Source organism: Salmo trutta, chromosome 28, assembly GCF_901001165.1.
Source record: "Salmo trutta chromosome 28, fSalTru1.1, whole genome shotgun sequence".
Classification (NCBI taxonomy): Eukaryota; Metazoa; Chordata; class Actinopteri; order Salmoniformes; family Salmonidae; genus Salmo; species Salmo trutta.
This window is the reverse complement of record NC_042984.1, coordinates 174,744-200,583: the sequence shown is the minus strand read 5'-3', so window position 1 is coordinate 200,583 and position 25,840 is coordinate 174,744. Positions and strand designations below refer to the sequence as shown.

Genomic DNA, 25,840 nt, shown 5'->3' with positions numbered 1-25,840 from the left:
ATAAATGGGTTAACCCTAACCCAACCCCCCCATAAATGGGTTAACCCTAACCCTAACCCCCCATAAATGGGTTAGGGTTAACCCTAACCCCCCATAAATGTGGTGATCATAAAGAACTACAAATGCCATGATGATCTGGAGGAGACTGACGAATCGAGGCAAAGGTAAGAATCTCTGGATTAACCATCTGTTAGCAAAATTTGCTGACTTTCATTAAATGTACAATTCTGTGAACTGTCTTGTGTAAGTTTTACATTGACACAATAACTGTTAGCAAAGGTGTCAGCTAGAGATGACCTGCAGGAGCTGGCAGGGATTGCATGATGTCTACTTTGATGCTAATTAGCATTTTCAAATCTGAGAGTAATAGAGCAGAACATATTGATAAAATTCGCCTTGTACTAGAGAGATTTACATGGTAATCAAAACGTCACGTACGCCTACATGAAACAGAGCTCTTATTTTAAGTGTTTCTGAAAATCCCTACGAGAAAAATGATTGGAACCACTTCCCTGTTTGACCGCAAGGCTCTATGGGCATTATGACACTGTGGGGCTCTATTGGCCATCACAGGCCCACTATATCTGCTAACAGTTCCATCTGAAAATTGTCACTGCATCTCAACGGGTTGGTTGTTTACCAACAAAACTGACACCTGCGCAACTATTGGGCAAAACAGATGTGGTTGGCTTAGATTGTTGACAACATGCAAACAATATTTTGTCTCCAATGTTTATTGAAAATATAAATACATTTGCACAATGAGCACTTGTTGTCTCTCAAATACATTGCTACATGGTTAGCTAGCTAGCGAATTTGAGCTATATTAGCATTGACATGAAATTAGTCAAAACACTTGTCACATATCACATGCGCTGAATACAACAGGTGTAGACCTTACAGTGAAATGCTAAATTACAAGCCCTTGACCAACAATGCAGTTTTAAGAAAAATAAGTGTTATGCAAAAATAGATAAGTAAAAAATAAAATAAAAATAACAAATAATTAAAGAGCAGCAGTAAAATAACAGTAGCGAGTCTATATACAGGGGGTACCGGTACAGAGTCAATGTGCGGGGGCACAGGTTAGTCGAGGTAATTGAGGTAATATGTACATGTAGGCAGAGTTAAAATGACTATGCATAGATAATAAACAGAGAGTAGCAGTAGCGTAAAAGGGATGCAAATAGTCAGGGTAGCCATTTGCTTAGGTGTTCAGGGTCTGACAGTCTATGACTAGGGTGGCTTGAGTCATTGACAATTTTTATGGCCTTCCTCTGACATAGCCTGGTATAGAGGTCCTGGATGGCAGGAAGCTTGGCCCCTTGTGATGTACTGGGCGGTAAGCACTACCCTCTGTAGTGCCTTGCGGTCGGAGGCCGAGCAGGTGCCATACCAGGCATTGATGCAAACAGTCAGGATGCTCTTGATGGTCCAGCTGTAGAACTTTTTTGAGGATCTGAGGACCCATGCCAAATATTTTGAGTCTCCTGAGGGGGAATAGGCTTTGCTGTGCCCTCTTCATGACTATCTTGGACCATGATAGTTTGTTGATGTGGACACCAATGAACTTGAAGCTCTCAACCTGCTCCCCTACAGCCCCATCGATGAGAATGGGGGCGTGCTCAGTCCTCCTTTTCCTGTAGTCCACAATCACCTCCTTTGTCTTGATCACATTGAGGGAGAGGTTGTTGTCCTGGCACCACACAACCAGGTCTCTGACCTCCCTATAGGCTGTCTCATTGTTGTCGGTGATCAGGCCTACCACTGTTGTGTTGTTGGCAGTACAGGAGGAAGCTGAGCACGCACCCCTGAGGGGCCCCTGTGTTGAGGATCAGCGTGACAGATGTGTTGTTACCTACCCTTATCATCTGGGTTGCGGCATGTTAGGGAGTCCAGGATCCAGTTGCAGAGGGAGGTGTTTAGTCCCAGGGTCCTTAGCTTAGTGATGAGCTTTGAGGGTACTATGGTGTTGAACGTTGAGCTGTAGTCAATGAATAGTATTCTCACATAGGTGTTCCTTTTGTCCAGGTGGGAAAGGGCAGTGTGGAGTGCAATAGAGATTGCATCATTTGTGGATCTGTTTGGGCGGTATGGAAATTGGAGTGGGTCCAGTGTTTCTGGGATAAAGCACTTCATTGCTACAGACAGGAGTGCTACAGGTCGGTAGTCATTTAGGCAGGTTATCTTAGGGTTCTTGGGCACAGGGACTATGGTGGTCTACTTGAAACATGTAGGTATTACAGAGTCAGTCAGGGACAAGTTGAAAATGTCAGTGAAGACACTTGCCAGTTGGTGCGCGCATGCTTTGAGTACACGTCCTGGTAATCCGTCTGGCCCCGCGGCCTTGTGAATGTTGACCTGTTTAAAACCTCTTACATCTACACGTTCCGCTAGCGGAACGTCTGCTCCAATATCCAATGATGGGCGGGGCGCGAAATACAAACTCCTCTAAAATCCGAAAACTTCCATTTTTCAAACATATGACTATTTTACAGCTATTTAAAGACAAGACTCTCCTTTATCTAACCACACTGTCCGATTTCAAAAAGGCTTTACAGCGAAAGCAAAACATTAGATTATGTCAGCAGAGTACCCAGCCAGAAATAATCAGACACCCATTTTTCAAGCTAGCATATCATGTCACATAAACCCAAACCATAGCTAAATGCAGCACTAACCTTTTATGATCTTCATCAGATGACACACCTAGGACATTATGTTATACAATACATGCATGTCTGTTCAATCAAGTTCATATTTATATCAAAAACCAGCTTTTTACATTAGCATGTGACGTTCAGAACTAGCATTCCCACCGAACACTTCCGGTGATTTTACTAAATTACTCACGATAAACGTTCACAAAAAGCATAACAATTATTTTAAGAATTATAGATACAGAACTCCTCTATGCACTCGATATGTCCGATTTTAAAATAGCTTTTCGGATGAAGCACATTTTGCAATAATCTAAGTACATAGCCCAGCCATCACGGGCTAGCTATTTAGACACCCAACCAGTTTAGCCTTCACCAAAATCACATTTCCTATAAGAACAATGTTCTTACCTTGCTTGTTCTTCGTCAGAATGCAGTCCCAGGACTTCTACTTCAATAACAAATGTAAGTTTGGTCCCAAATAATCCATCGTTATGTTCCATCAAGACGTTTTGTTCGTGCGTTCTAGACACTATCCCAACGCTAAATCTCGGCCACGAGCATGACGCAGAATGTGACAAAAAATTTCTAAATATTCCATTACCGTACTTCGAAGCATGTCAACCGCTGTTTAAAACCAATTTTTATGCAATTTATCTCGTAGAAAAGCGATAATATTCCGACCGGGAATCTGCCTGTCTGTATACTGAGGGAAAAACCGAAAGCCGGGGGCGGGGCGGGTCGCGAGCGTAAGGCTTAGTCCACTGAGTGACCACTTAGCTTTTGCTCTCCTTTGTTTCAGCCAGGGCTTTGAATTACGTCATTCCTGTTTTTCCCGGGCTCTGAGACTCCATTGGAGACGTGCGAAGTGTCACGTAACAGCAGAGATCCTTAGTTTTTGGGAGAGATGTCAAACAAAGAAAATAAAAGGTCTCATAGGGTACTTCCTGAACAGAACCTTCTCAGGTTTTTGCCTGCCATAGGAGTTCTGTTATACTCACAGACACCATTCAAACAGTTTTAGAAACTTTGGAGTGTTTTCTCTCCAAAGCTAATAATTATATGCATATTCTAGTTTCTGGGCAGGACTAATAATCAGATTAAATCGGGTACGTTTTTTATCCAGCCGTGAAAATACTGCCCCCTAGCCATAAGAGGTTAAAGGTCTTACTCACGTCGGCTACAGAGAGCGTGATCACACAGTTGTCGGAAACAGCTGATGCTCATATGCATGCTTCAGTGCCGCTTGCCTCGAAGTGAGCATAGAAGTAATTTAGCTCATCTGCTAGGCTCGTGTCACTGGGCAGCTCGTGGCTGTGCTTCCCTTTGTAGTCTGTAATAGTTTGCAAGCCCTGCCACATCTGATGAGCGTCGGAGCCAGTGTAGTAGGATTCGATCTTAGTCCTGTATTTACGCTTTGCCTGTTTGATGGTTTGTCGCAGGGCATAGCTGGATGTCTTATAAGCGCCCGGGTTAGAGTCCTGCTCCTTGAAAGCGGCAGCTCTACCCTTTAGCTCAATGCAGATGTTGCCTGTAATCCATGGCTTCTGGTTGGGGTATGTACGTACGGTCACTGTGGGGACAACGTCATCGATGCACTTATTGGTGAAGCCGGTGACTGATGTGGTATCCTCCTCAATGCCATTGGATGAGTCCTGGTACATTATTCCAGTCTGTGCTAGCAAAACAGTCCTGTAGCTTAGCATCTGCGTCATCTGACCACTTCCGTATTGAGCTAGTCACGGGTACTTCCTGCTTTAGTTTTTGCTTGTTAGCAGGAATCAGGAGGATAGAGTTATGGTCAGATTTGCCAAATGGAGTGTGGGGGAGAGCTTTGTACACGTCTCTGTCTGTGGAGTAAATGTCTAGAGTTGTTTTCTCTCTGGTTGCACATGTAACATGCTGGTAGAAATGAGGTAAAACGGATTTAAGTTTCCCTGCATTAAAGTCCCAGGCCACTACGAGCGCCGCCTTTGGGCTCCCGAGTGGCGCAGCGGTCTAAGGCACTGCATCTCAGTGCTAGAGGCGTCACTACAGACCCTGTTTAGATTCCAGGCTGTATCACAACCAACCATGATTAGGAGTCCCATAGGGCGGCGCACAATTGGCTCAGCGTCGTCCGGGTTTGGCAGGGGTAGGCCGTCATTGTAAATAACAATTTATTCTTAACTGACTTGCCTAGATAAATAAACGTTAAATAAATAAATAAAAACGATCATTTTTTTGTTTGCTTATGGCCTTATACAGCTCGTTGAGTTCGGTCTTAGTGCCAACATCGGTTTGTGGTGGTTAATAGACAGCTATGAAGAATATAGATGAGAACTCTCTTGGTACATAGTGTGGTCTTCAGCTTATCATGAGATACTCTATCTCAGACGAGCAAAACCTTGAGACTTCCTTAACATTTGATTTTGCGCACCAACTGTTATTGACACACTGATTGGTAAAGTAATTTAATGAGCAAAATGTAAAAAACAGTTGATTTCACAGGTTAAAAAAAGGAACAGAAAGGAACGATATAAACCGGTACTTTTTTGGTGTTGAACCAGTTCAGAACTTTATTTTGCTGATCGGAACAGTGGAACGTAATTCATTTTGAGGGGGTTCTGTTCAGAACAAAATGATTGGAAAATAATTTTGGTTCCAACACGTTTTGAAGAAGTCAATTTTCTTTTTCTACTACTTCTATGGGCTGGTAAACTATCTAGCTATCATCAACCCCTGCCCCCTCCAAATACAATTAAGCGCTGCTGAGGAACCTCACCAGCCAAGAAATGTTGTCTTTTAGCAGAGAGTATAACAACACATACAACATCAAACAAAAACCACAGTATGAAATGTATTAGAAAATACATGCTTTTTAAAAAATGTAAACAAGCAAATATAATTGCCAAATATATTTCTTTCTTATTTTACATTTCCTCATCACACGAATGGCACATCTATCAGGCCCCACCTATCAGGCTGAGATGGGGAGTCTGCAACTGAACACAGAAATTTAATCAGAAATAGAATCAGAAACACAAAAAGTGTTTCACTCATTGTGAAATGATCTTAGCATCATAAAGTAAAGCCCCGAAGTCTGGTATTGAATGGTTTCTATGAAGGGGCAATGGCTGAGGTGCAATATAGGGGTGGCTTGCATGACTCAACATCATTCAGTTTTATTGTGTCTGTCATGACAAAACACCTCCACACCTGTACCACAGCGCTGCCGTAACAACTCCACACCTGTACCACAGCGCTGCCATGACAACTCCACACCTGTACCACAGCGCTGCCATGACAACTCCACACCTGTACCACAGCGCTGCCATGACAACTCCACACCTGTAACACAGTGCTGCCGTGACAACTCCACACCTGTACCACAGCGCTGCCATGACAACTCCACACCTGTACCACAGCGCTGCCGTGACAACTCCACACCTGTAGCACAGTGCTGCCATGACAACTCCACACCTGTACCACAGCACTGCCATGACAACTCCACACTTGTACCACAGCGCTGCCATGACAACTCCACACATGTACCACAGCGCTGCCATGACAACTCCACACCTGTAGCACAGTGCTGCCATGACAACTCCACACCTGTAGCACAGTGCTGCCATGACAACTCCACACCTGTAGCACAGTGCTGCCATGACAACTCCACACCTGTACCACAGTGCTGCCATGAAAACTCCACACCTGTACCACAGCGCTGCCATGACAACTCCTGTACCACAGTGCTGCCATGACAACTCCTGTACCACAGTGCTGCCATGACAACTCCTGTACCACAGTGCTGCCATGACAACTCCTGTACCACAGTGCTGCCATGACAACTCCTGTAGCACAGTGCTGCCATGACAACTCCTGTAGCACAGTGCTGCCATGACAACTCCTGTACCACAGTGCTGCCATGACAACTCCTGTACCACAGTGCTGCCATGACAACTCCTGTAGCACAGTGCTGCCATGACAACTCCTGTACCACAGTGCTGCCATGACAACTCCTGTACCACAGTGCTGCCATGACACCTCCTGTTCTACATCACTGCCATGACACTTCCTATACCACAGCACTGCCATGAAACATCCTGTTCTACCTCCATATACTCTCTGACTCCAGGCTCTACCTCCTCAATATACTCTCTGACTCCAGGCTCTACCTTCTCAGTATACTCTCTGACTCGAGGCTCTACCTCCTCAATATACTCTCTGACTCCAGGCTCTACCTCCTCAATATACTCTCTGACTCCAGGCTCTAACTCCTCAATATACTCTCTGACTCCAGGCTCTACCTTCTCAGTATACTCTCTGACTCGAGGCTCTACCTCCTCAGTATACTCTCTGACTCCAGGCTCTACCTCCTCAATATACTCTCTGACTCCAGGCTCTACCTCCTCAATATACTCTCTGACTCCAGGCTCTACCTCCTCAATATACTCTCTGACTCCAGGCTCTACCTCCTCAATATACTCTCTGACTCCAGGCTCTACCTCCTCAATATACTCTCTGACTCCAGGCTCTACCTCCTCAATATACGCTGCATTCAGATAGTATTCAGACCCCTTGACTTTTTCAACATTTTGTTATGTTACAGCATTATTCTAAAATTGATTAAATACATTGTTTTCCTCATCAATCTACACACAATACCCCATAAAGACAAAATAAAAAAAGGTTTTTAGTAATGTTTACTAATTTATACAAATAAAAAACAGAAAAACCTTATTTACATAAGTTTTCAGACCCTTTGCTATGAGACTCAAAATTGAGATCAGATGCATCCTGTTTTGATTGTTCATCCTTGAGATGTTTATACAACTTGATTGGAGTCCACCTGTCATACAAGTCAGAAGTTTACATACACTTAGGTTGGAGTTATTAAAACTCATTTTTCAACCACTCCACAAATTTCTTGTTAACAAACTATAGTTTTGGAGAGTCGGTTAGGACATCTACTTTGTGATTGACACAAGTAATTTTTCCAACAATTGTTTACAGACAGATTATTTCACTTATAATTCACTGTATCACAATTCCAGTTGGTCAGAAGTTTATATACACTAAGTTGACTGTGCCTTTAAACAGCTTGGAAAATTCCAGAAAATGATGTTATGGCTTTAGAAGCTTCTGATAGGCTAATTGACATAACTTGAGTCAATTGGAGGTGTACCTGTGGATGTATTTCAAGGCCTACCTTCAAACTCAGTGCCTCTTTGCTTGACATAATAGGAAAACCAAAAGAAATCAGCCAAGACCTCAGAAAACAAGTCTGGTTCATCCTTGGGAGCAATTTCCAAACACCTGAAGGTACCACATTCATCTGTACAAACAATACTACGCAAGTATAAATACCATGGGACCACGCAGCCATCATACCGCTAAGGAAGGAGACTCTTTCTGTCTCCTAGAGTTGAACGTATCTATATCCACAGTGAAACGAGTCCTATATCGACATAACCTGAAAGGCCGCTTAGCAAGGAAGAAGCCACTGCTTCAAAACCGACATAAAAAAGCCAGACTACGGTTTGCAACTGCACGTGGGGACAAAGATCATACTTTTTGGAGAAGTGTCCTATGGTCTGATGAAACAAAAATAGAACTGTTTGGCCATAATGACCATCGTTATGTTTGGAGGAAAAAGGGGAGACTTGCAAGCCGAAGAACACCATTCCAACCATAAAGCACGGGGGTGGCAGCATCATGTTGTGGGGGTGCTTTGCTGCAGGAGGGACTGGTGCACTTCACAAACTGGATGGCATCATGAGGGAGGAAAATTATGTGGATATATTGAAGCACCATCTGAAGACATCAGTCAGGAAGTTAAATCTTGGTCGCAAATGGGTCTTCCAAATGGACAATGACCCCAAGCATACTTCCAAAGTTGTGGCAAAATGGCTTAAGGACAACAAAGTCAAGGTATTGGAGTGTCCATCACAAAGCCCTGACCTCAATCCTATAGAAAATCTGTGAGCAGAACTGAAAAAGTGTGTGCTAGCAAGGAGGCCTACAAACCTGACTCAGTTACACCAGCTCTGTCAGGAGGAATGGGCCAAAATTCACCTAATGTACTGTGGGTAGCTTGTGGAAGGCTACCCGAAATGTTTGACCCAAGATAAACAATTTAAAGGCAATGCTACCAAATACTGATTGAGTGTATGTAAACTTCTGACCCACTGGTAATGTGATGAAAGTAATAAAAGCTGAAATAAATAATTCTCTCTACTATTATTCTGACATTCCACAATCTTAAAATAAAGTGGTGATCGTAACTGACCTAAGACAGGGAATTTTTTACTACTGTCACGTCGGACTTGGACTGGCTGATAGGTGGAATCAAGTGCAGGAGACAGAGGTGCTGGAGGTGAGTGTCTTTTAATAATCTTTACTCACACACACGCCGAAAAGCACAGGGCGCTATACAAAGTTCCAGTATTTGTTAACTGCGCCCGTACAGCACAAAATATAATTCCTAAGGCAAGGAGCGCAGCCCGGTAAATCCTTCTACAAAAAAAACTGTCGATCACACAACGTGGACAATAAACAATCCCGCACAAAATCCCAACTGAAAACACACATTAAATAAGTCCCCACTAATGACATACACAAAACAGGTGCGGAACAGACAGACAAAACTAAACGACACAGAAACAACGATTGGTGGCAGCTAATAGGCCGGCGACGACGACCGCCGAGCGCCGCCCGACCGAGGAGGGGCGCCACTCTCGTTGGATCCTGTGACAACTACGATTAAAAGTCAGGAATTGTGAAAAACTGAGGTAAAATGTATTTGGCTAAGGTGTATGTAAACTTCTGACTTCAACTGTAAATTCAATTGATTAGACATGATATGGAAAGACACCCCGTCTATATTACGTACCACAGCATGTAAGGGCAAAAGCCTAGTCATGAGGTCGAAGGAATTGTGCGTAGAGCTCTGAGACAGGATTGTGTCGAGGCACAGATCTGGGTAAAGGTACTGAAAAATGTTTGCAGCATTGAAGATCCCCATGAACACAGTGGCCTCCATTATTCTTCTATGGAAGAAGTTTGGAACCACCATGACTTCCTAGAGCTGGCTGCCCGACCAAACTGAGCAACAGGGAGAGAAGGGCCTTGGTCAGGGAAGTGACCAAGAACCTGATGGTCACTCTGACAGAGCTCCAGAGTTCCTCTGTGGAGATGGGAGAACCTTCCAGAAGGCCAACCATCTCTGCATCACTCCACCAACCAGGCATTTATGGTTGAGTGTCCAGGCGGAAGCCACTCCTCAGTAAAAGGCACATGACAGCCAGCTTGGAGTTTGCCAAAGACTCTCAGACTATGAGAAACAAGATTCTCTGGTTTGATGAAACCAAGATTGAACTCTTTGGCCTGAATGCCAAGCGTCACGTCTGGAGTAAACCTGGCACCATCCCTACGGTGAAGCGTGGTGGTGGCAGCATCATGCTGTGGGGATGTTTTTCAGCAGCAGTAACTGGGCGACTAGTCAATATTGAGGGAAAATATGAACTGAGCAAAGTACAGAGAGGTCCTTGATGAAAACCTGCTCCAGAGTGCTCAGGACCTTAGACTGGGGCGAAGATTCACATTCCAACAGGACAACGACACTAAGCACACAGCCTAGATAATGCAGGAGTTGCTTCAGGACAAGTCTCTGAATGTCCTTGAGTGGCCCAGCCAGAGCAAGGACTTGGATCCAATCGAATAAATCAAATCAAATAGCATTTTATTTTTCACATGGCCCAAAATCAACAGGTGTAGACCTTACAGTGAAATGCTAAATTACAAGCCCTTAACCAACAATGCAGTTGTAAGAAAATTAAGCGTTAAGTAAAAAAATAGATAAGTAAAAAGAAAATATAAGTAAAAAATAATTAAACAGCAGCAGTAAATAACAATAGCGAGGCTACATACAGGGGGTATCAGTACAGAGTCAATGTGCGGGGGCACCGGTAAGTTGAGGTAATTTGTACATATAGGTAGAGTTAACCCTTGTTTTGTCTTAAGGGTAAAAAATGACCGCCGCTATGTTTACCAGCAGAGAAAACTCCCTGAATTATCTTTTTTCAACTTGAAATTTGATTACTTTTCCTAGAGTGACCCCAACATTAGAAAAAGTGAAACATCGCCTTTGTTCATGTTTCCATGAAAGCTGTACACCACCAGGGTACAAAGATTGTCTTAGGGTCATTTTTGAGACAGCAGTTATAAAATCACACCGCAAAATTTACACACCACAAAAACCACAAAGACAGACGCACACACACACACACACACACACACACACACACACACACACACACACACACACACACACACACACACACACACACACACACACACACACACACACACACACACACACACACACACACACACACGAAATTGAGATTATGTGTGCTACTGATTGAGCTCAGCCAGCAGCTTCTGAAGAGGAAGATCACCATGGTTGGCACAGTTAGAAAGAACAAGCTTGAGCTCCCCCCTGCACTCCTCGCAACAAGGGGGAGAGAGGCCTTCTCATCAAAGTTTGCCTTCACCCCCACCACCACTCTAGTTTCATACCTCCCAAAGAGGAACAAGAATGTGGTGCTCCTGAGCACAATGCACTAAACGGCTGAGATCAGTGATCGTGAGGACAGGAAGCCAGCCATCATCCTGGACTACGGCCACAACAAAGGGGATGTGGAAATCCTGGACAAGGTGATTGGAACTTACAGCTGCAGGAGGATGGCTGCCCACTGGCCCCTGTTCATCTTCCATAACATACAATGCCTTCGTGATATTGAACAAGATCAACCCTACCTGGATGCCTGATAAGCGGAACAAGAGGAGGGTATTCCTGGAGCAGCTGGGAAAGGCCCTTGTAACCCCACACATTCAAAGATGGGAGCGCCTCCCACGCACAGCAGTTTCTGCAGCACTTGTGAAAGCTGTTCAGGGGGCTGAATCTTGTCATGATCCATCTGAGGCTGCAGCTGGGGCAGGCAAGAGGAGGAGATGCCAATTCTGCCCCGCAAAGAAGGACTGTAAAACAAATACTATGTGCTGCACATGTGAGAAATACATGTATGTCTGCAAAGTCCATGCACAAACACGTGCTAATTAGAGTTGATTGATTCATGTTCTTCATGTTTTTGTATCTATTATCTTATTTTATTCTTATTTATTGTGGGTGGGGGCAATGGTTAAAAAATGGGAGAAGACTAGTATTTTGTAGTTTAATTCCTCATTGTACAGTATATAAGAATATATCACTATGTTGCCAAAAAGTTCAAGACTGTTATTGTTTCCCTTCAATAAAAATGCATTCAAAACTACTTTTTACATATTTCTGCTACTTTCATAGGCTATACAAGTGCTATCTCTTGCTAAAAACAATATGTTTACACCTATGCAGTATCTTTAGCAATAATAATAATAATAAAAAAAACTCTACTTTGGTAAAGAAAACAATTATGACAGGTGTGTTGTAATAAAAACGAGTGGTGTTCACTGATTAAATGCAGTCTTTCTGCATTGTGAAGAGGGAAAACCCAGAAACAGGTTGTTTCTTCATGCAAAATAGATTTGGGGTTTAAAATTCAATTAAGCTGTTTTATTTTAGGGGTGTAGTGAAGGCGGGTCATTTTTTTACCCTTAGGACAAGGGGAGTATACAGACTACACAAGGGTTAAAGTGACTATGCATAGATAATAAACAGAGAGTAGCTGCAGCGTAAAAGAGGGGTCTGGGTAGCCCTTTGATTAGCTGTTCAGGAGTCTTATGGCTTGGGGGTAGAAGCTGTTTAGATGCCTTTTGGACCTAGATTTGGCGCTCCAGTACCAGAGAGAGAACAACCTATGAATAGGGTGGCTGGAGTCTCTGACAATTTTTAGGACCTTCCTCTGACACCGCCTTCTATAGAGGTCCTGGATGGCAGGAAGCTTGGCCCCAGCGATGTACCCTCTGTAATGCCTTGTGGTCGGAAGCCGAGCAGTTGCCATACCAGGCAGTGATGCAACCAGTCAGGATACTCTCGATGGTGCAGCTGTAGAACCTTTTGAGGATCTGAGGACCCATGCCAAATCTTTTCAGTCTCCTAAGGGTATAGTCTTTGTCGTGCCCTCTTCACAACTGTCTTAGTGTGTTTGGACCATGATAGTTTGTTGGTGATGTGGACACCAAGGAACTTGAAGCTCTCAACCTGCTCCACTACAGCCCCGTCGATGAGAATGGTGGCGTGCTCGGTCCTCCTTTTCTTGTAGTCCATGATCAGCTCATTTGTCTTGATCACGTTGAGGGAGAGGTTGTTGTTCTGGCACCACACTGCCAGGTCTCTGACCTCCTCCCTATAGGCTGTCTCAACGTTGTCGGTGATCAGGCCTATCACTGTTGTGTCATCGGCAAACCTGCGTTACTCTGGACCCTGATCTCTCTTTTGAAGAACATATCAAGACTGTTTCAAGGACAGCTTTTTTCCATCTACGTAACATTGCAAAAATCTGAAACTTTCTGTCCAAAAATGATGCAGAAAAATTAATCCATGCTTTTGTTACTTCTAGGCTGGACTACTGCAATGCTCTACTTTCCGGCTACCCGGATAAAGCACTAAATAAACTTCAGTTGGTGCTAAATACGGCTGCTAGAATCCTGACTAGAACCAAAAAATTTGATCATATTACTCCAGTGCTAGCCTCCCTACACTGGCTTCCTGTTAAGGCAAGGGCTGATTTCAAGGTTTTACTGCTAACCTACAAAGCATTACATGGGCTTGCTCCTACCTATCTTTCTGATTTGGTCCTGCCGTACATACCTACACGTACGCTACGGTCACAAGACGCAGGCCTCCTAATTGTCCCTAGAATTTCTAAGCAAACGGCTGGAGGTAGGGCTTTCTCCTATAGAGCTCAATTTTTATGGAATGGTCTGCCTACCCATGTGAGAGACGCAGACTCAGTCTCAACCTTTAAGTCTTTACTGAAGACTTATCTCTTCAGTAGGTCCTATGATTAAGTATAGTCTGGCCCAGGAGTGTGAAGGTGAACGGAAAGGCTGGAGCAACGAACCGCCCTTGCTGTCTCTGCCTTGTCGGTTCCCCTCTTCCCACTGGGATTCTCTGCCTCTAACCCTTTTACAGGGGCTGAGTCACTGACTTACTGGTGTTCTTCCATGCCGTCCATGGGAGGGGTGCGTCACTTGAGTAGGTTGAGCCACTGACGTGGTCTTCCTGTCTGGGTTGGCGCCCCCCCTTGGGTTGTGCCGTGGCGGAGATCTTTGTGGGCTATACTCGGCCTTGTCTTCGGACGGTAAGTTGGTGGTTGTAGATATCCCTCTAGTGGTGTGGGGGCTGTGCTTTGGCAAAGTGGGTGGGGTTATATCCTGCCTGTTTGGCCCTGTCCGGGGGTATCATCGGATGGGGCCACAGTGTCTTCTGATCCCTCCTGTCTCAGCCTCCAGTATTTATGCTGCAGTAGTTTATGTGTCGGGGGGCTAGGGTCAGTCTGTTACATCTGGAGTATTCTCTTGTCTTATCCGGTGTCCTGTGTGAATTTAAATATGCTCTCTCTAATTCTCTCTTTCTCTCTTTCTCTCTTTCTTTCTTTCTTTCTCTCGGAGGACCTGAGCCCTAGGACCATGCCTCAGGACTACCTGGCATGATGACTCCTTGCTGTCCCCAGTCCACCTGGCCATGCTGCTGCTCCAGTTTCAACTGTTCTGCCTGCGGCTATGGAACCCTGACCTGTTCACTGGACGTGCTTGTTGCACCCTCGACAACTACTATGATTATTATTATTTGAGCATGCTGGTCATTTATGAACATTTTAACATCTTGACCATGTTCTGTTATAATATCCACCCGGCACAGCCAGAAGAGGACTGGCCACCCCTCATAGCCTGGTTCCTCTCTAGGTTTCTTCCTAGGTTTTTGGCCTTTCTAGGGAGTTTTTCCTAGGGAGTTTTTCCTAGCCACCGTGCTTCTTTCACATGCATTGCTTGCTGTTTGGGGTTTTAGGCTGGGTTTCTGTACAGCACTTTGAGATATCAGCTGATGTGGGAAGGGCTATATAAATACATTTGATTTGATTTGATGATGGTGTTTGTGTTGTGTTGGAGTCATGCCTGGCCATGCAGTAATGAGTGAACAGGGAGTACAGGAGGGGACTGAGCACGCACCCTTGAGGGGCCCCCGTGTTGAGGATCAGCGTGGCGGATGTATTGTTACCTACCCTTACCATCTGGGGGTGGCCCGTCAGGAAGTCCAGGATCCAGTTGCAGAGGGAGATGTTTAGTCCCAGGGTCCTTAGCTTAGTGATGAGCTTTGAGGGCACTATGGTGTTGAACACTGAGCTGTAGCCAATGAATAGCATTCTCACATACAGTGGTTCCTCCTTTAAAAGTTGTGATCTTACACCTCGGGACATAGAGGTACCCAGCGTCACGGCTTCATTACTCCAGACCACCACAAGGGGGAGGTAGAGGTACCCAGCGTCACAGCTTCATTGCTCCAGACCACCACAAGGGGGAGTTAGAGCACTCATTATGCATTTGGGTCCCAAGGTTTTTATATGACCAATCATATCGAGTGGTTCCAATGACGAATTTGACGCGAGCCACCGCTCCCTGATGACTTTCTTCAGCAAAGATGGCTGACAAAACATTATGGTGGAAGCTAATTTAAGTAATTATAACGTCATAACGAGTCAAGCAAAACATGTACAATTGAGAGGAATATGTTAGTTAATGTAGAGACAAACGAATGAGCATATTTTTTGTCAAAGTTAATTTAATAAAATCGCTATTCAGCAAGTTTTTTTCCATTCTTTGAATGATGCTGTGTCTGCATGTATGTATTACAATTATACACTTCAACAGTGTTTACCACTCCTGCTCCTGGGACATCAATGATTACACATTGTAACTTTACAATAGACTAGAAACATGATTTAAGTAAAGGCTGATTTGTAATTCACATATTATACAGAATAGAAAACAGTACATCTTGCCAGTGTAAAAGTTGTTAAAGTACTGCGTGAATTTCACCAGGTTCATATATCAATGTCATGTTGATATGTTATTATGCATGCCTGCATCCTGGGAGTAGGGGAGTGTGTACTTAGGTTTTGCCCTGCGTGCTCGTGCTCAATGAGATGCACTATGAGAGGTAAGCACGCTTTTTGTGTCGTCTTCAGCAAAGTTTGATTCCTTTAAGCACAAAGTCATAAACATAGTGTTTTGTTCATGAATAATGTTGTATATCTAGAGGTTACTCATGAGTGGATGGTATTGTTAAGATGTAATTGTACTTTTTAGGATGATATTAACATTCTGAATTCAACATGTGGTTAATAGCTAGCTAAGGTATTAGCAGGCCATTGCATGTGTGAACGATGGTTAGCTAGCTCCTCGAATGATCCCAGTCCCTTGTACTGTACATCTGTTGTAGAAAGAGGCGATGATTTGCAGAACATTTGTGCTCCAAAAATGTTTTGTCTTTTCTTTTGGATGCAGAGAGTGAATTCTGATTCATTAAAACAACCTGATCTCCAAAGTCCACGTCTATAGTCTCAATCAACCACACACAACGCAGAGCTACAGCGGTGCGGTACAGCACCGGTTATACCAGCACGCCCACAAGCATTCGGAATGACACGTGGAAGAGTGCGAGGAATGAGATGGGAGTAACAATCCAGGATATTTGCTCTTAGACTGGCATAATAATGTAATGAATCAAGCAGGAAGCAGGTTTCGAACCCTCAACATTCTAGCCCGAAGTCCAACATGCTATCGACTGTGCCCAAATGTATTAATTGTGGTTGGGGCCGATTGTGGCTAAAAACACTTCATCAACTGGAATCTTTAACATGTGGAAAAGTATTATTACTGGGTTTTCACCAGCATAGCAGGATGGGCTATTAGCTGAACAATAGACTATTCAGACTATTCAAGCTTTACTAAAAAACTTTAGCTAGGTGAACCCCCCTCCCCCCCAACTTGCAACAAATCATTTGTATCATTTACATTTTAGTCATTTAGCAGACGCTCTTATCCAAACACCATGCTCTACCAACTTAGCCACACGGTATCTATCTCTATCTTTCCACATCTACCGACACATGTACTATATAGAATAACTTAACTGGCTGAGGTAGGCTATGAGGCCTACTTTCAATTGCGACTGGTCAAAAATGTAGCATCCTACATAAAACAATCATTTAAAGAAAGAAAGTCTGCACGTTCGAACTAAAACAATGTAACAATGTAATAATTAAAAGCGCACATTTGTAAATCCCAAACATTAAAAGTAATTGGAAAGGTAGATACAAAGGATGTGTGACATTGTGGTTACAATAAAGAATGTAGCCCATCATGCAAATGTTTCCTATTATCAGGACAATAGAGTTTTTATAGCCCGGCTACGATTGTGAAAATCCCTAAACTTGCAATGTATTCGATGCTTAAGTACTCTAAAGTGTTACATTTCTAACTCAAAATAGCATTTCTTCATCAACATCTTTATGCTTTCGTTACTCTTCTTGACCTTCTTCCCTTTTTTCTGTAGCAATTTTGAGCAAATTGCTCAAGGGCCACTGTTGATTCATCTGTGAAGATGACGTTATTGAATGTCTCGCAGCTTTGATCCATGCCTGGGCCTGCAGGACGCAAAGTTCTTTGTTTGTCAGATGAATCATTGGAATAATTGACTAACTCAAACATACAACTATTTTACACCATTTTAAATATACACTTCTCCTTGATGTATCCACATTGTCCGATTTCAAAAAGGCTTTACAGCGAAAGCAAAACATTAGAATATGTTAGGAGAGTACATAGACAAAAATAATCACACAGCCATTTTCCAAGCAAGGACATGTGTCAATAAAACCCAAAACACAGCTAAATGAAGCACTAACCTTTGACGATCTTCATCAGATGACACTCCTGGGACATTATGTTACACAATACATGCATGTTTTGTTCGATAAAGTTCATATTTATATCTAAAAACAGCATTTTACATTGGCGCATGGTGTTCAGAAAATGTATTCCCACCAAAACTTCCAGTGAATGTGGACATCAATTTACAAAAATACTCATCATAAACATTGACAAAATATATAACAATTATTTAAAGAATTATAGATAGACTACTCCTGGATGCAACCGCTTTGTCAGATTTTAAAATAGCACATTTTTCAATATTCTGAGTACATAGCTCAGCCATCACAGAGAGCTATACAGACACCCGCCAAGTTCGGGGCAACCTAAACTCAGAATTGGTATTAGAAATATTCTCTTACCTTTGCTGATCTTTCGTCAGAATGCACTCCCAGGACTGCTACTTCCACAAGAAATGTTGTTTTTGTTCGAAATAATACATATTCATGTACAAATACCTCAGTTTTGTTCGTGCGTACAGATCACTTATCCAAAGGCATAACGCTCGAGCGCAGAACCAGAGACAAAAAGTCAAAATGTTCCATTACCGTACTTAGAAGCATGTCAAACGCTGTTTAAAATCAATCTTTATTGTATTTTTTACATAAAATTGCAATAATATTCCAACTGGACAATAGCATATTCATTCAAGAAGAAAAAGAAGGAATGGCGTGCTCGCGTGACCGCGCATATCCAATCCCTTTGTTGCCAAGCAGACCACTCAGTAACTGAGCTCCTATACTCTGCCCAGTGACAGGAGAATGCTCAAACCACTTTCTGAAGGCTTTTGACAGCCAATGGAAGCCTTAGGAAGTGCAACGTAACCCCACAGATACTGTAGTTTCGAAAGGGACTAGAAAGAAGAACTACAATTCTCAGATCCTCCACTTCCTGGTTGACTTTTTCTCAGGTGTTTGCCTGCCATATGAGTTCTGTTATACTCACAGACACCATTCAAACAGTTTAATTTGTAAGTCACTCTGGATAAGAGCGTCTACTAAATGACGTAAATGTAAATGTTTTAGAAACTTCAGAGTGTTTTCTATCCAAATCTACTAATAATATGCATATTCTAGTTTCTTGGCCAGAGTAGTAACCTGTTTAAATTGGGTACGTTTTTCATCCTGCCGTGAAAATACTGCCCCCTAGCCCAGACAGGTTAAAGAGCATATTGAAGCTAGAAGCAAAAGCCTACAACTATTTTAGCACCGTTTCGCGCTGCTCTGAGGCAAGCATGGGGACTGGTCTTGATAAATCAATTAGATTTTTATTTTCACTTAATCTCTGTTTGGGTATTGGTTAGACAAGAATTAGAAAATTACTGTGCAGAAATGTTATGCTCTTAGTGTAACCTTTATTTAACTAGGCAAGTCAGTGAAGACTTAGCCATATTTTCCGTTCCATCCTAATGGAAACCCAGAGGGTTTTTCATTTTCTTGGAATAGAAAAAACAAAATAATAATCCAATTAATTAAGCAAGTACCAGTCAAAAGTTTGGACACACCTACTCATTCCTGGATATTTCTTTATTGTTTACTATTTTCTACAATGTAGAATAATAGTGAAGACATGACAACTATGAAATAGCACCAGCCTCCCACGTGCCCCGCATTCTGTAGTACAGACATGGCCTGCTCTCCCTTATGTAAGGAATTAGGCACTTTCCATGTTTACTACAGTATGTATTGTAGACTGCACAGTAGCCTAATAAACAAATAAACACATTTCGATAATAAAGTAATGATAAAAATACTCTTTCAAAATGCAGATGTTGATTTTGTTATGGATCCATAAGGAATTACTATGGGAATAAACATCACTGATTTACAGAAATATTGGAACAAAGTTGTCTAATGAAGGCAAACACTTTAGAATCCTCCAACCCTGTAGCCTACTCCTGACCGTCACGTTGTACAGCACCATATTTTCCATTCCATCCTAACGGAAACCCTGAGGGTTCGTTTTTCATTTTTCTCTGAATAGAAACACCATAATATGAATGAAATGAATTATGCCAAATTTCTTAAAATCAATCCCATATGCTATGTTATTACAAAAAAAGGTTTTAAATTCTCTGGTAATGCCAATACAGAATACTATCAAATGCTTCTCAAAGATGCCCTCTGGTGGTCATACTAGCAATAACTTGCATTAACAGAAAAAATGGTTGACAAATAGATAACGTGCCACAGAATGCTGCAGCAGCCTGCAAGGTGTGCCGCAGTATGACTCAACTTTTAACCTCTATGGGCTAGGGGGCAGTATTGAGAATTTTGGAAAAAATATGTGCCCATTTTTAACTGCCTCCTACACCAACTCAGAAGCTAGAATATGCATATTATTGTTCAGGTTTGGATAGAAAACACCCTAAAGTTTCTAAAACTGTTTGAATGGTGTCTGTGAGTATAACAGAACTCCTATGGCAGGCAAAAACCTGAGAAGGTTTCATGCAGGAAGTACCCTGTCTCATAAAAGGTTTGCAGCACTAACCTTTGATGATCTTCATCAGATGACAACCCTAGGACATTATGTTATACAATGCATGCATGTTTTGTTCAATCAAGTTCATATTTATATCAAAAACCAGCTTTTTTACATTAGCATGTGACGTTCAGAACTAGCATACCCCCCGCAAACCTCCGGTGAATTTACTAAATTACTCATGATAAACGTTCACAAAAAACATAACAATTATTTTAAGAATTATAGATACAGAACTCCTCTATGCACTCGATATGTCCGATTTTAAAATAGCTTTTCGGTGAAAGCACATTTTGCAATATTCTCAGTAGATAGCCCGGCATCACAGGGCTAGCTATTTAGACACCCACCCAGTTTAGCACTCACCAAAATCAGATTTACTATTAGAAAAGTTTGATTACCTTTGATGTTCTTCGTCAGAATGCACTCCCAGGACTTCTACTTCAATAACAAATGTAGGTTTGGTCCAAAATAATCCATAGTTATGTTCCAACAGCGACGTTTTGTTTGTGCGTTCTAGACACTATCCCAATGGTAAATAAGGGTCACAGGCATGGCGCATTTCATGACAAAAAATGTCTAAATATTTCATTACCGTACTTCGAAGCATGTCAACCGCTGTTTAAAATCAATTTTTATGCCATTTTTCTCGTAAAAAAAGCGATAATATTCCGACCGGGAATCTGCAATTAGGTAAACAGCCGAAAGAAAATACATCACGGGGTCGACTCGGGCACGCGCCTAAGCCTTTTGTCAGCTTTTTCCCGGGCTCTGAGGGCCCATGGAAGCCGTAGGAAGTGTCACGTAACAGCAGAGATCCTTTGTAATGGATGGAGAGAATCAACAAGGGGAAGAAATGGTCAGACAGGGTACTTCCTGAACAGAATCTTCTCATGTTTTGGCCTGCCAAATGAGTTCTGTTATACTCACAGACACCATTCAAACAGTTTTAGAAACTTTGGAGTGTTTTCTATCCAAAGCTAATAATTATATGCATATTCTAGTTTCTGGGCAGGGGTAATAATCAGATTAAATTGGGTACGTTTTTTATCCAGCCGTGAAAATACTGCCCCCTATCCATAACAGGTTAAAGGAGGAACGACTGTAGGTGTTCCTTTTGTCCAGGTGGGAAAGGGCAGTGTGGAGTGTAATAGAGATTACATCATCTGTGGATCCGTTGGGGCGGTATACAAGTTGGAGTGGGTCTAGGGTTTCTGGGATAATAGTGTCGATGTGATCCATGATCAGCCTTTCAAAGCACTTCATGGCTATGGACCTGAGGGCTAAGGGTTGGTAGTCATTTAGGCAGGTTACCTTAGTGTTCTTGGGCACAGGGACTATGATGATCTACTTGAAACATGTTGGTATTACAGACTCGGTCAGGGACAAGTTGAAAATGTCAGTGAAGACACTTAACAGTTGTTCAGCGCATGCTCAGAGTACACGTCCTGGTAATCCGTCTGGCCCTGCGGCCTTGTGAATGTTGATCTGTTTAACGGTCTTACTCACATCGGCTGCGGAGAGTGTGATCACACAGTCGTCCGGAATAGCTGATGCTCTCATGCATGTTTCAGTGTTTACTTGCCTCGAAGCGTGCATAGAAGTAATTTAGCTCATCTGGTAGGCTAGTGTCACTGGGCAGATCGCGGCTGTGCTTCCCTTTGTAGTCTGTAATAGTTTGAAAGCCCTTCCACATCCAACGAGCGTCGGAGCCGGTGTAGTATGATTCAATCTTTGTCCAGTATTGAAGTTTTGCCTGTTTGATGATTTGTCGGAGGGCATTGCGGGATTTCTTATAGGTTTCCGGGTTAGAGTCCTACACCTTGAAAGCGGCAGCTCTACCCTTTAGCTCAGTGAGGATGTTGCCTGTAATCCATGGCTTCTGGTTGGGGTATGTACGTACAGTCACCGTGGGATGACGTCATCGATGCACTTATTGATGAAGCCAGTGACTGATGTGGTGTATTCCTCAGTGCCATCAGAAGAATCCCGGAACATGTTCCAGTCTGTGATAGCAAAACAGTCCTGTATCTTAGCATCTGCTTCATCTGACCAGTTTTTTATTGAACAAGTCACTGGTGCTTCCTGCTTTAGTTTTTGCTTGTAAGCAGGAATCAGGAGGATAGAATTATGGTCAGATTTGCCAAATGGCGAGGGAGAGATTTGTACGCGTCTATGTGTGTGGAGTAAAGGTGGTCTACAGTTTTTTCCCCTCTGGTTGCACATTTAACATGCTGGTAGAAATTAGGTAAAACGGATTTAAGTTTGCCTGCATTAATCTTTGGGAAAGGCGTGCCACTAGCGGGACACCTCGACATCATCCGGTGAAATTGCAGAGCGCGAAATTCAAACTACAGAATTATAAATATTTAACTTTCATAAAATCACAAGTGTAATACATCGAAATAAAGCTTAACTTCTTGTTAATCCAGCCGCTGTGTCAGATTTCAAAAAGGCTTTACGGCGAAAGCACACCATGCGATTATCTGAGGACAGTGCCCCACATACAAAACCATGAAAAACATATTTCAACCAGGCAGGTGCGACACAAAAGTCAGAAATAGCGATGTAATAAATGCCTTACCTTTGATGATCTTCTTCTGTTGGCACTCCAAAAGGTCCCAGTTACATCACTAATGGTCCTTTTGTTTGATAATGTCCTTCTTTATATCCATAAAAACTCAGTTTAGCTGGCGTGCTTCAGTCAATAATCCACCCAGTTTCCCTCCATCAAAATGCATACAAAATGAATCCCAAACGTTACTAATAAACTTTTCCAAACAAGTCAATCAACGTTTATAATCAAATCTTAGGTACCCTAATACGTAAATAAACAACAAAAATTAAGATGGAGAATCGTTATTGTCTTTATCGGAGCAAATACCAAAGAACGCGCTCTCTTCCACGCGCTTGGAAACACTTCAGCCAAAATGGGAGCCACCTAGAAAAACTACAATTTCTGGCTCATTTTTCCAAAAATCAGCCTGAAACTCTTTCTAAAGACTGTTGACATCTAGTGGAAGAAACTGCAATATGGGAGGATTTCGCCTTATAATAAAAGTGACAGCCATTGAAATCAGCGGTAGGCTGAACATTTTTTTGGGGGGATGGTTTGTCCTCGAGGTTTCGCTGCCATATCAGTTCTGTTATACTCACAGACATTATTTTAGTTTTATCAGTTATCATTAGTTATTATCAGTTTTAGAAACTTTAGAGTGTTTTCTATACCAATTATATGCAATTATACGCATATCCTAGCTTCTGGGCCTGAGTAACAGGCAGTTTACTTTGGGCACGCTTTTCATCCGGACGTCAAAATACTGCCCCCTATCCCAAACAAGTTAAAGTCCCTGGCCACTAGGAGCGCCGCCTCTGGATTAGCTTTTCCTGTTTGCTTATGGCCTTATACAGCTCGTTGAGTGCGGTCTTAGAGCCAACATCGGTTTGTGGTGGTAAATAGACAGCTACGAAGAATATAGATGAGAACTCTCTTGGTAAACAGTGGGTCTACTGCTTATCATGAGATACTCTACCTCAGGCGAGCAAAACCTCGAGACTTCCTAAGATTTCGTGCTCCAGCTGTTGTTTACAAATATACATAGACCGCCACCCCTTGTCTTACCAGAGGCCACTGCTCTATTCTGCCGAAAAAGCTTAACACCCGCCAGCTGTGTGTTTTTCATGTCGTCGTTCTGTTGGTAGGATATAGGCGATCGTAGTTTGTTTATTTTACATTCCATTGATTGTACATTGGCTAATAAGACCGGCAGTAAAGGGAGATTACACACTCTCCGTTGGATCCTTACAAGGCACCCAGACCTTCATCCCCGATATCTCTGTCTCTTTCTCCTGCGAATGACGGGGATGAGGGCCTTGTCTGGCGTCTGAAGTAAATCCTTCATGTACGACTCGTTAAAGAAAAAGTATTCCTCCAGTACGGGGTGAATAACCACTGTCCTGAGGTCGTAAGACACGGTGGCTAAAACATTATGTACAAAATAAGTTACAAAAAAAAAAATTACAAAAAAGAAAAAACACAATAGCACAATTGGTTACAGGATCAGAAACGACAACCATCTCCTCCGGCGCCATCTCCTCCGGCGCCATCTCCTCCGGCGCCATCTCTGGAGAGACCTGAAAATAGCAGCGACGCGCCATCCAACCTGAAAGAGCTTAAGAGGATCTGCAGGGAAGGATGGGAGAAACTCCCCAAATACAGGTGTGCCGAGCTTGTAGCGTCATACTGATAAGAGAATTATCTAATAAAGGTAAATGAATCAATAAATCATGATGAATTATTAGTCATACAGCAGGTTTAATGAATAATCAATGTAATGATCAATGTAGGGATCGATTAGTCTGATTAGTTTCGGAAAGTCCAGGAACCACTGGAGAGGGAAAGAAATGTGTGTATGCAATTACTATAGAGAGATAGAGAAGCAGATGGTCAAGGGAGTAAAACCTCAGAGAGTTCCTAACCTTGAAGGAAAGGAACAGGCTGAGCCAGAAGGTGATAAACAGTGTGAGAAGTTTATGGGGGTTGCAGGTCACCAACGGATTGTGTGTAAATGCATGTGCGTAAGTAAGCAAGAACTATATAATGACTGTTTTGTTATCCTGACCTCAGAACGTTCTCATGAATAAAGCTATGGAAACCTTTTGCAGAAAGCTGAGTCCTTGCCTAATTATTTAACCCATTGTCTTACAAACCTTGGGCATTAGTCAAGGCAAATTGATTATTGATTATTATCATCAAGATATTAAATTCCTTCAACACATACCCAAGAAGAATTGTGGCTGTAATCACTGCCAAATGTGCTTCAATGAAGTACTGAGTAAAGCATCTGAATACTTATGTAAATGTGTATAAAATGATGAGAGAGACATAACACAAACCCCCAGAGAAAGTATACCTGCCTATGTGTGTGTTAGAGAGAAAGAGCGTGCAAAAGAGATTTGTGTGTGGTTGGTGTGTGTTTGGTGAATGTGTTTACCCAGTGACGATCTCCCATGGTGGCAGCTCGATGGTTTCAAACTCTCCATTTGCCTCTCCTCCTTCTGCTACCTCTGTTATCTCCTCCGTTCCACCTGTCTTCTCTCCGCCTCCCTCCTTCTTCCTCACCTCCCCTGGTTGGTGTTGGTATCCTGTCTTCACAACTTGGTATCCTGTCTTCAACACTTTCTCCTTCTCCTGCTCCTTCTCCTGCTCCTCCTCCTTCTCCGGTGGTTTGCTCTCTCCTTTCTTCTCCCTCTTCTTCACTGAAAGCCAGCCTGGGTTGTTGTCAGCCATGACTCTGTGTTTCAGCGTCTGTAATCAAGTGAATGCCAGTTAGAGGGAGACGTGTGCTGTCTGACTTATATAAATGTTATTGTGTGTGTGCATTTTGGATGAGACAGTTAGGTGACACCCCCTTTTTCCATGCCTGGCTATTAACAGAAGACTCTAAAGGGGAATGTCAGTAGTGGAATTAATTTAGGAACTGTCAGACACACACACACACACACACACACACACACACACACACACACACACACACACACACACACACACACACACACACACACACACACACACACACACACACACACACACACACACACACACAGTGCTATTCTATGTCAGGCTTTTAGGACTGTCAGCAGGCCAACAACAGGCAAGATATTAATAACACTAACCATAGCTCTGTCTGTCTGTCTGTCTGTCTGTCTGTCTGTCTGTCTGTCTGTCTGTCTGTCTGTCTGTCTGTCTGTCTGTCTGTCTGTCTGTCTGTCTGTCTGTCTGT

General features: G+C 42.8%; 1 protein-coding gene across 2 annotated transcripts in view; it reads right to left on the bottom strand.

Annotated features, from left to right (window-relative positions):
• The window catches only part of LOC115166402 (probable C->U-editing enzyme APOBEC-2), a 33,413-nt gene extending 8,009 nt beyond the window's left edge, over window positions 1-25,404 (bottom strand). For both annotated transcript variants that reach the window (XM_029720309.1, XM_029720307.1), the window contains exon 1: window positions 25,052-25,404. In XM_029720309.1, coding sequence (XP_029576169.1) covers window positions 25,052-25,347 — 296 coding nt within the window. In that variant the 5' untranslated portion in view covers window positions 25,348-25,404. The remainder of the gene's footprint in view (window positions 1-25,051) is intronic.
• Between the last annotated feature and the right edge of the window lie 436 nt (window positions 25,405-25,840).